The sequence below is a fragment of the Megalobrama amblycephala genome, linkage group LG7, assembly GCF_018812025.1.
Source record: "Megalobrama amblycephala isolate DHTTF-2021 linkage group LG7, ASM1881202v1, whole genome shotgun sequence".
Lineage (NCBI taxonomy): Eukaryota > Metazoa > Chordata > Actinopteri > Cypriniformes > Xenocyprididae > Megalobrama > Megalobrama amblycephala.
The window spans coordinates 42,251,475-42,263,210 of record NC_063050.1 but is presented as its reverse complement, the minus strand read 5'-3'; the positions used below and the strand labels follow the sequence as shown (position 1 = coordinate 42,263,210).

The following is an 11,736-nucleotide window of genomic DNA, read 5'->3' as shown; positions in this document are numbered from 1 at the left end:
TTTTCTGTCTTCACCGTCATTTTAGCCTTTTCTCTTTTCTCCTTTAACATTTTATTTTGAATCACGTCATACTAATTTCAAATCTGATTAATTTTCAAGGACACGACTTCCTCATAGTAGTATAAGTTTATAAAATACAACTTTTCCTGCAGGACGTTGCCCCAATAACTATGAAAGTAAATCTGAAAAACCGCTGGATGTCGCTGTTTGAGCAGATACGCTTGTGAATTTCAGCAGCCGAGGAAATGTAATAATGGCGGCGGCCTGTGAGTGGAAATCATGTGAAGAAACGGAAACTGATGCGTATATTGGTAACTTTTTAATATCCGAAACATCATAGATGTCCTAAAAATATTTAGTCATTATTCGTTGATTCTGGTTTATTAATACCACACTTCCATCTTTGTGTTTAATGACCCCACGTGGAAACACCATGCTTGTCTTCAAATCAAACATACTCAGTCGAATAGTTTATATGCTAAAATAGTCTTAAATCGTTGTCAGATGTTTGTTGTTGAGTCGTTTCCATATTTTTAAGTCACAGTCTTGTCATTGTAGTTAAATTCTCTAATGGAGTCGTGAAAGATGCAGAACATCTAGACTTCAAACTCTTCAAACACGAAGATGGACTCAACCCCAGAAAGAAAAACAGACGAATTGTGGTAAATCTACCTACGCAGATTGAAACTATTTCTATTTTAGCTCTTGATACTGGCTAAAGTGAAGTAAATCGGGCGTAATGTGGTGTTTCTGAATATTTTCTGTTCCCTTCTTAGGTTGCAGAATCAGATAGACTTCCCTATGTTGGGAACAACTTTGGGCCTGGATCATTGCAATGTAATAATCTGTGCAGGTGAGGTCATCTGTATGAAGATTGCTTAGTTGAACAATATTTGGATCTCTGAATAATGGGATTGTAATTGTGGTTAACAGGTATTTTGTGGGAGTTCTGGACAAGAGCACTATGCAAATGAAGGTTCATAATGCTCAGCTGTTCAATATGCTGCCTACTATACCAGGTAAATATGGTACATTTGTAATGTAGTGGCATAAGTTTGTTTTTCAGTGCTCCTCATGGTCATGGAAAATATCATTGTTTATAATTGTTATTTTCAGGCTTCAAAGTCATTGATTATAATAAAATGTTACATTATTGTTTTACAGTATGTCATAATAGCATTATTGTATAATATTTGTTGTGAATAATCTGAGTATACATTTTTTTAGCTATGCTCCATACTAAAAAAAAAATTTAATCTTAAAAATGCTTCTTGTGAGTGCTATTTCTGTTAAATTAAATCTTTAATGACTGGAAAATGCATTTATTAGACAAGGTTTGCGAACTCTTTATTTTATTATCATGGCTCCTTTGTAATCTTTTTATGTTCAACAGTAATGTTGTTGTGTACAGTAGATAAAGGAGCCATGTGCATTATGACTTATTTTGTTAGGATGTCAATAAACGCAAAGTTCATTGTTGCGTGTGTCTCTTCAGGCGAATCGGCAGCAGATGACAACAAAAAGCAAGCTGAGACATACAGAGAGAAGGTGAGTAACTGATCAGAGATCAGTCAAATGTTCAGACCATGTACTGTTTGAGTTACATAGTAAAATTAATAAATCATTCTTAATTTATGTAGGGGTCAATGACAAGACAAGATAAACAAAAATGACAAATTTAGATTAAACGTATGTGCTAAGTTCTTAGAAATGTATTTTTTTTTTTTTATTCATATGGTTTTGAAAAACTTTTATACCATTATCAAGTCAAAAGCACTTTTTACAAATATGAATTTATTTATAAATATTATGTTTTTTGGGAGTCACATTTTACAACATGAACTAACCATGTCTTGTTATAAAATGTTCTTCTGAAATATTAAATTTGCATGAAACGGAAGTTTCTATCATGTTTTTCTTCCCTATTTACACACATCCAATTGAAACAACTTGAATTTGTCCATCGGGAATTGATTGGAATCATTATTGTCCCGCCCTCACACCAGTGTTGATGTCATCAGTTTTAAAAATGCTTTGATGATGATTAAAAATATGAGGACACATTAATTTGTTTAAAAAAAAAATGTGCACAGATAAATCATTTATAATAAACACTGCAATATTTCATAAAAAATATATAAGAATTGTTCATTTTGATTTCATGGTGACTTTAAGAGACTTTCATGGTGACTTTAAGAGACTTGCCTTAACCGTGAATCTTGAGGGTCGGCAGAGCATAGATATGTATGTGTAGATGCCACATTCGATTGATTCAGACACAACGGTGTACCCACCGTCTTGGAACAGTCACTGTGTATCGTCACTCACAGCAAGAATTGTCGCCACAACATGGCAAAAACTACAGAGATTTAAATTCCTAAAGAAATGGGATAAATTTTCACAAGTGAGAATGTGTTGGTTTGAGTCTATTGCAGATTTGGATATTCATACATGTGTCTAACTACGGTTGCAGATGCAGTCAACTTGCTTTTGAGTGTTCATGTTCCCATTATTGAGGCATATATGTGTGTATATATATACACACAATGCAGCAGACATCTCTATCATTTCCTGTTTTTTTTGTTTGTTTGTTTGTTTTTTCCTGACAATGGTTGCACCACATGACTTTGAAACAACAACAGTTTTTAAGTATTACAAATGTTTAGACAAAACTGTATGTTTTTCTTTTTCTAATAAATTACGAAATTTTGCAAAACTATGGTTAAGGCTTTTTTTTAAAGAAATTAATGTTTTTGAAATTGAAGATTTTTACTTAATTATGATGAGGACAGTTGAATCACCCTTAGTCACTTGTCTTTGAGTCCCCCAAAAATATCAATGTAATTGTAATAAATGTAATAAAAGGAAAAACATGTGCATCATTAAAAAAGTTATATGTGTGAATTGCATTTATGTATTTTTGAATCAGTCATGTGTGTTTTCTCTGTCTGGGCACAGGTGGATGCTCTCATTGAAGCATTTGGGACGACTAAACAGAAACGTGCTCTGACCTCCAGGAGACTCAATGAAGTGGGCAATGAAATGCTTCACCGGTCTGTGGCACAGGCTGCCAGCAACATCATAGATCGGAAAGGAGTGGAAGGTAAGTAGCAGTATGGGTTTTCACAATTCATTTGACTGAACTGTGCATTAAGAGGATTAATATGAATGGCTCTTCAATTCTGTTTCTAAGCTCTGCGTAATGAAGTGGTTGAGGCTCAGGCAGAGACCACACTCTTCCTCCCCACATGCAACACTGACGCAGACAAAGCAGAAGATGTATACCCCTTTGACTGCCGTATCCTTTTTAGTTCTGTTTATGCTTTTCCATGTTTTACCACTGCTCTCCACATCATTTTTTTGTGTCAAGATCCCTAACTCTGTTCTAGTGCTGTCTGCAAAAGAGTTTAATGCACTGAAGGATGTTGGAATGAAGTTTGCAACGCTGACCCCTGAAAACCTGCAGGAAATGAGAGCTGAGTTTTGGTATGGAGAGCATCATGCCTTTGACAAAAAGTGTTTTTTATGATAACACACACATAGTGTTCAAACGTTTTTGAAAGAGACTCCCTTATAATCACCAGGGCTGCATTTATTTGATCAAAATGCAGTAAAAATATTAAAATAATTGTGAAATATTAAAATAAAATAACTTATTTTAAAGGTACACTATGTAAGATTTCTGATTCACATATCAAAAAAACCATTAAAACAGTGTTATATATATTTTGTTGACTTGTGTACATACATAATCCCAAATGTGTCCAATAATGTTTCAATTCAGAGAAATCACCAATTTGAACCAATGTAACAGCTTGTGTCATTGCGTCACCTGTTAATGATGTCATATCCGCGCTACTCTAGACTTAATTCGATTTTATTAGACAGGTGAGCAATTGTTTGGATACCCTTATTGGGATCGTCTTATTGTTTGAATCTCTTGTTTTCTTGATTTACTGCAAGTAACATGTTTGTATCAAGCCGCAGAGACAATTCTGTTTTGTCAAGTGGCTAAAATAGCATAATGAGAGAGCTTTATTTGTAGTAACGGTGATATAGCATTTTCTCCACCATCATAAAATACATCATCCAGTTTTTATTAATATGATATTCTAATATCGATCTATACTGCAATGTGCAAGAAGTGTCTCATACGAGCCATTGAGTGAACACAGAGTAACGTTATAACCTAATTTTCAACACACTCAAATGTATTTTTGTATGATTTGTTTTGACCAGGTAAATTGCTGCATTACCCCACAATTTTAATTTGTCAAAAATAAAGTGACCTGTATGATAGTAACTCAGCACTTATGGCTATTTCATTAGAATGTAAATTTAAGCGATCAAACATAACTGTGACAAAGTTCAAGTTCAGGGATGGAGGAGGTGGACATTAAATGTAACTTTAATCATAAAATAAACCTAATTAACAAAACGAAAGAAGCGGCAGCGGCCGGCTGTGGCATACAAGCATAATATAAACGAAAACCTACAATGTCCTAGGCTTTCAGCCCCACCCTGCATTATACCACAATAATGTTAATAAAACTTTAATACATTGGCTCATCCATGAACATGATTTCATGAAATCCCGTCGGATTGCTTTCAATCGGCTGTGGAGGTGAAGATGACAACTCTCATGATTCCATGCTCATTCACAGCGTTATAAAGACATGCGTTTTAAAAAAGCGACCTCTGGAGGTGAAACTTACGTACTGTGCCTTTAATATATTTTAAAATATATAATTTTTTTTCTGTAATGGCAAAGCTGAATTTTCAGTATTTTCATTGTCAGTTTTCATTGTCATTATTCCAGTCTTCAGTGTCACATGATCCTTCTAAAATCGTTCTAAAATGCTGATTTGCTGCTCAAAAAACATTTTGTATTATTGTCAGTGTTGGAAAAAGTTCTGCTGCTTTATATTTTTGTGGAAACCATGACCGTTTTTTATATGAATATAAATTTCTAAAACGCAGCATTTATTTGAAATATGTGGGGGTTTTTAATCAGTGTAAAAATCTGCCACTTTTGATCAATTTAATGTATCCTTGCTGGATAAAAGTATTAATTTCTTTTAAAAAATTACTGCCCCAAACAGGATTTTTAATTATCTTGAAATATCAGAGTAAAATTGTGATTCCAGCATTGCTGGAATCACGTTTTGAAAATAATTGTACTCAAATCTTGGTAATTGCTGGAAAGGTCATGGGAATTAATGGGTTTAAAGATGTGGGAACCGTGCTGGAAGCCATTTTGACTATTATTTTTAGCTCCAGATAAATTTATAGAAATTCTTGTTTTTATTCATAAAAATGTGTTCTCTAGTCCACAGACTGTTATTAGACATCTTGAATCACTTCCCAATGAGGCCGCAGCTCGTGACAGACAGTCTCGTTGTGCCTGGTACCTGTCCTTCCTCATCAAAGTCTCACGTCGAAAATGGCTACCCCCCAAATGTGAGTTAAAGAAACAAAGTTGAATTCTTTGGTGTGTCTGTAAGCCAGTAGATGATAGGGTAATAATGAATTGATTCCAAGTATATTGGTTGTATATCTCCATCATGTTTTTGATTTTTCTACCTTTAAATAATAACCTCATTATTTTCATTCTCTTTTGCAAGTTGCTACTGAGAGTGGATGTCCCAAAATCATCTTCGACAAAGTCCGGAAGAATTTCACAGTGGAGAGTTTCCACAACGGCTTGTGTGTATCCTAACGAGGCACAGTCCTACAGCCTATTCTGATGTCATTTTTCCCTTTATCTATTCAAAACCTATGAAATTTCATACAATGGCCGCATATAAATGCAAGTTATGTTTGTCTCTACAGGATCAAGAACACAGTGTCGATGTCCATGCGTATGAAACTGGCTTCTCACTGTTTGGCTTTACTGCTGCACATGAATAATCAGACGGCTGATCTCACACTCTTACACAGAGACCTGAGCATCACCGAAAACAAGTCAGTCAAATGTATTATTTCACATCTTAACCCTGTAAAGCCTGACATATGAAATATTTCTCAATATTTTTTTTGGAAGTTGAACGATTTAGTGAACCTTTAAGGTGATGATACACGGGGCAACTTTTTGAGCAATGTTGCTGGGCAATGTTGCCGTCAACGGGCAACCTGATGAGACACAGGGCAACTAATTAGGGCAACGGACAGTTGGCAGCAACTAATCAGAGAGGAGCAAATCTATTGCCAACTCAATAAATACTTTATTATAAACACTTGTTAGGCACTTTATTTAAACTTTTCAGATATTTTCTTCATTTTTATTAAAAATAAATGCCTTTCCGATCTGATTTGTGATAGGAAAAGGGAGAAGAGCGAGTTCGGCAAAAGGCGGATTCGAACCCGCGTCGATCGCATCAAAAGCTATTCAAATGTCAAACGCCCTACAGCCTACGCTACTGGAGATGTTAAAAAATCTTGTCTTTTTAGTATTTAACTGAAATCATTCAATAGCTTCATTACAGCATACACACATTACTTTCGGACAGTTGTTGGTATTTTAAGCAATATATGAGGTAAATTCCCTGTTTTGGGTTGACGCATGACAACTTACTAGCGTAAAAAGATAAAAGTTCACACTCCGCTCCACTGCCGCTGAGAGGCCGCCATCTTGTTTGAATTTTTTCTGAAATCCCCGAACCAGTCACGTGATCGGCTGCTAACATTCTGATTGGAGGATCTCAAAAAATTGCCCACGACCGATCTAACGTATCCAGATATATATTTGTTGCTCATTCTCAGTGGGAAAGTGCCCAAGCAACGTTGCTCGGCAACATTGCTCAAAAAGTTGCCCCGTGTATCATCACCTTTAGACAAAAAAAAAAAGTTTTTTTTTTTTCTTTTACTATTATGTTTGATACTTCAAGCTTTTATGGTTCATATAGTATGATATACTGTAGGAGAATATATCCAGAGGCTCAAACTAAACAAAAATATGCAATTTGGTGCAGTTGCTGATATTTATATGGGTAAAAACTAAGATAAAATTCTAATAATGTAAATCAGTAAATCTTCATAACAGTATAAACTTGCATAAAATGCATATAAATATCAGTTGTCACTCTATATCTCACAATAATGTCGTAGTAGGATATTTAAAGGTCCCGTTCTTCGTGATCCCATGTTTCAAACTTTAGTTAGTGTGTAATGTTGTTGTTAGAGTATAAATAAAATCTGTAAAATTTTAAAGCTCAAAGATCAAAGCCATGCGAGATATTTTATTTAACAGAAGTCGCCTACATCGAACGGCCTACATCCCTCTACTTCCTTCTTTAATGACGTCACTAAAACAGTTTTTTGACTAACCTCCGCCCACAGGAATACACAAGAGTTGCGTTTGTAGAGTGTGTTTGTCGCCATGTCGTCGAAATGCTGTTATTTTCATCCCGCAGTCCAATCACCGGGTCTGATTCCGGCTCAAATTGATAGGGTAAAATTAAAGACATGTTTACAATAACACTGAGCGCATACATCTCCACGTTATGGTAAGAGGCGTGACCTTTCCGGGCAAGGTTCGCTAAGCTGCTGTCGAATCACAACACAGGAACCGCTGGCACAATCAGAACTCGTTACGTATTTCTGAAGGAGGGACTTCATAGAACAAGGAAGTCATCAGCCCGTTTTTATGACAGTGGAAACAGCGGTATACAGATAAGTAAATTATGTGAAAAATACTGTGTTTTTTTACACGCGAAACATGAACACATGTTATATTGCACGCTATAAACACAATCAAAGCTTCAAAAAACCATGAAAAACGTGACCTTTAAATGCTTAGTTTTGTGGTCAAAGCTCTGTAGTTTATTTTGTGACAATGCAGTGCAATACAATGATTGAGTGAGAAACTGTCCTTAATAGCCTGATTTTAATAAGATTTTTCAAAAAAATTATAAATTGATAATCAAGTAAACCTAATTTACTTCAGAGTGTTATTCTTATGTTTACTTTATAAAAATCCTTAAAGATTTAACTGCAAAAAACAAGTGTACCATGGCCTGAAGGTAGACATTTTTTTTAAATTACTAAAGCCTTTTACTTGCTAAAAAAGTATAAACTATCAATCAGACGACAGAAGGCATGTAGTAGATTGTGTACAATAGTTTTGATCATACAGAGCCTTGAGGGGGGATAATAATGTGAATAGGTTTGTGTTGTAAATTGTTTAATTTGAAATTCGCCCCATGTTCACTTGTGCTATTGAGATGAAATAAAACTAAAACAAACATGTAAAGATTAGGGCTGTCGATTATTAGTTATGGCAAATAAAATATTACCTGTAAAGCCAGAGCAGAATTGTGCGTCTTCGTTTCTGAATAAATCCGCGTTTTGAGCGAATCAATCGGGTGAATCAGTGATTCAATGACTCATTCATAAAGAGAGCCATTTACTTAATTCCTGATGAAATCAGCCGTTTGAATTAATCAAATAAATTAATGACTCAATGACTTGCTTATTTAGACATTTACCTTGAGGAAAATTTGTTATTACGTTGATAATTCCTGTATCAACTAGGCTTTGTTTAATTGTGAAACTAGATTGTTAATTGACAACTGATTTTTTTTTTTTTCTTCTTGTGGTGTAAAACAGTGGTCCAGGGCCCACTAGGCATCCTCAGCAAACTTCCAGGGGTGCCCCAATAAATCTTAAAATTACTTAAATTCTGTTTCAGGTATTCAGTCTGAAGTAATCTTAATTATAATGCTAAAAAACACAAAGTAAAGGTAAATATCAGCTTGGAAAGGAGAGTGGTGGTTGCAAAGAGAGGCATTGGAGTCAAAAATGCTGAGAACCACTGCTCTAAAACCTTATTATCCTTATTTTGACACTGTTTCAAATGATTGTGTGCAGAATGTTGGAGTTGGCCAAGGCCATGGGACTGACCCTGTCCCGTCTGACTGTCATTAAAGATGAAGGGATAAAGGATGAGCACAGGATGGCCTCTGTGGTGCTCCCACTGGTGTTTTGTGATCGACGGGTGGAACGCAGGAAACGCAAGAGGATGAACTGAGCTGTGGACACTAGTATGTTTCTAAGCTGTGTAAGAACAGGCTACAACTGCATTTCATTTTGCAGTTTCACAAATGCGCTCAATTAACAGAGATCTTGTAAGATTGAATTGGAAAATAAAAGACTGTTCAGTAAATGGAAATTGGAATTCCCCTGTATTCCGATTCATTTTACAACAACCTGATGCAAAATCGGTCCAGATTGAGTTTAATTTGTGTATACTTGTGATGACTGTAATTACACGTGTTGATGGACTGTTAATATCTTGCTATTAAGCACAATAATTGTTTTTCCTGTGAAAAATGTCTTGGTTTTAGGAATCAAATCCATATCTATGCAATCTAAAGACAAATTACAGAAATTAGACAGTTTTCAATGATAGCGATTATATTTATACTGCACAACAAGTATAAAAACCATACTGTAAAAATAGGCACATTTTAGTAGATACATATTGCACTTTACAAATCAAACCAGCAGTTGGTATGAAAACATTACTAAAATAATAACAGCCTAACAAAAGATGGCTACCTTTTGATAAGGTCTAGTGTTCTGGAAGGAAATCCCATTACAAGACCCCTTATTTTAGTTCTAGGCTATGTTTGAAATGGCATACTTCCTACTATTCCTGCAGCATGTATACTGTACACAGTGTGCAAAGGTTCAGGACACCCAGTCATCTACCACGTTTTACAAGCAATTCAAGGGCCATGAAGTATACTTCAATTTCCAGTACAATGAATGAACCGAAATTACTGCCAAAAACACTGTCATTATTTGTTCAGACTGCCAAAGGTAGTCATTTTTACATTTTCATTTTCTTTTCTTTTTTTAAATGGCAAAATAACCTTCAGTTTCTGAAGTGGATGACTGCAATCCACTTGCAAGCAATGAGGTCATGTGACATTTATATTCAGACTAAAACCTACTGTTTTATGTACAGTATATACTGTGCAGTTTTTAATAAATAGTAAGCTAGTATTCCATTCTGAACATAGCTGTGGTCTCCTGGGGAAAAACAAAAAAACAACCCAGTTTCAAGCCCTTTGACTACATTAGGAGATCTCCCCAAAGATTGATTTAAAAGGATAGATAGTCCATCCACAAATGAAAATTGTCATTTGCTCACAGGTTTAGAACAACATGAGGGTATGACATTTTTTCTGCTGTAGAACAAAAGAAGATATTTTGTTTTCTATCGACTCCCATAGTATTTTACTCAGATACTCAGATACAAATGTATAGTATAATGCAATGTAAGTCGCTTTGGATAAAAGCGTCTGCCAAATGCATAAATGTAAATGTAAAATGTATTTTTTTTTTGTCTATAGTATGGAAATCATTGGGAAGTTGGGGAACAAAACTTTTTTTCTTACCAGCATTATTCAGAATATCTTCTTTTGTGTCAGTTTTCCTTTTTGGGTGGACTATGCCTTTAAATTACAATTCATCCTTAGTCTCTTGTTATTTTCATACAAGGTTTCTGACATAACATCTCAAAGGGTTTTTATATAATTCTACTGTTTAGCTGGAGCTACAAAGAAGCAACATAAGATAATCTTGCTTACAGTCTCCAAAATAGTAAAACTGCAGGACAGTTTTTGCATATCCCAATATTTAGTAAAACTCATGAATGCTTCAATGATAGGCATATTGAATCAGTGCCTGTGAAATCACATTTAAGATCTTTAAATGATCTCTCCTAAGTTCTTGCAAATTCTCCAAGGGTTGCCAGGTCAGGCGAGAACTAAACCCTTCAGTAATGTGCACAGATACATAAAACTGGAGTGTTTTAATAGGAAAGTTAGATATTGCCATTTGACTAGCTGCATCTCGGTACCCAGTGCGTGCATATTTGTTTTTGTCCATTAAAGAATCTCAGCAGTACTACAATTCCCAAGGTGCACTGAAATTGTTTATCTTCTATTTTCAGCGCTGGTTCTTGTCTTTTGGGAAGAGAGAGGGAAAGCCACGTGACATGTCTCTCTCTTCTACTTCCCCTTGTGTCTCTTTCTCCCACCTGACTTTGTGTGAATGGCTGAAATAACAACAACAGGCTGTAGGTTCACTGGATAATAAAATTAATGTGTCTTACTGAATCATGTAGGATTTCTTTTTAATAAAAATGCGTTGCTATCTTGATTTGCTTTCAGCAATTCTTAGTTTTGTCTCAGGAAAAAAAAATATATCTGACCTTTCCAACACAAACGTGTTCTGGATTGGATGGGGTGGCAGGTTTCAGCTGGATTGCTAGCCAATCCGAATTAGTAAGTGTTCCAGTAAGTTGCTCGTAAACACTGATGCCAGAACAGCTTCACTTCCATTTCAAGACGGTGAAGTGATTTTCAGATCCAAGCAGATCAAAAAAGTGGTCTTGATCCTTTATAGTTTGATTATCAGACTACTAAATGAGCTACCATTGTTTAATCATGTAAAAAAGTGCTTTTAGATTTGAATGTCAAATGGTTGAGGCTTAATCCAATTGTCCATCCTCCAACCCAGAATGCTGAAGCAGTGCCTTTACCTCCTCTATATTCTTCTTCATGTTGAGGGGGAAATTATGAATTTCCATCTGATCCATTGTTGAGCTTTAAAGGTTTAGTTCACCCAAAAAATGAAAATTCTGTCATTTAATTACTCACCCTCATGTCGTTCTACACCCGTAAGACCTTCGTTCATCTTCAGAACACAAATTAAGATATTTTTATA

At 35.3% G+C, this 11,736-nt stretch overlaps 1 protein-coding gene across 2 annotated transcripts; it reads left to right on the top strand.

Moving 5' to 3' along the window:
* The first annotated feature begins 183 nt into the window (after window positions 1–183).
* Window positions 184–11,169, top strand: polr1e (RNA polymerase I subunit E). Of its 2 annotated transcripts, XM_048197553.1 has the most exons (13): window positions 184–311; window positions 559–662; window positions 777–853; window positions 934–1,019; window positions 1,496–1,548; window positions 2,959–3,103; window positions 3,194–3,298; window positions 3,390–3,486; window positions 5,330–5,460; window positions 5,625–5,706; window positions 5,833–5,964; window positions 8,869–9,041; window positions 10,961–11,169. In XM_048197553.1, exons 1-12 carry the CDS (start codon window positions 254–256, stop codon window positions 9,026–9,028), a joined length of 1,230 nt encoding a protein of 409 aa, XP_048053510.1. In that variant the 5' UTR covers window positions 184–253; the 3' UTR covers window positions 9,029–9,041; window positions 10,961–11,169. The 2 variants fall into 2 exon arrangements, with proteins under 2 accessions (XP_048053510.1, XP_048053509.1); XM_048197552.1 differs by having other exon boundaries at window positions 8,869–11,169.
* Window positions 11,170–11,736: the final 567 nt, after the last annotated feature.

Bases quoted from the DNA above. Each gene is read 5' to 3' on its own strand.
- polr1e (XM_048197553.1), top strand. From the start codon at position 254: ATGGCGGCGGCCTGTGAGTGGAAATCATGTGAAGAAACGGAAACTGAT. The intron at 1,020-1,495 runs GTAAATATGGTA...GTGTCTCTTCAG, and splicing joins TATGCTGCCTACTATACCAG to GCGAATCGGCAGCAGATGAC. The intron at 3,104-3,193 runs GTAAGTAGCAGT...TCTGTTTCTAAG, and splicing joins AGATCGGAAAGGAGTGGAAG to CTCTGCGTAATGAAGTGGTT.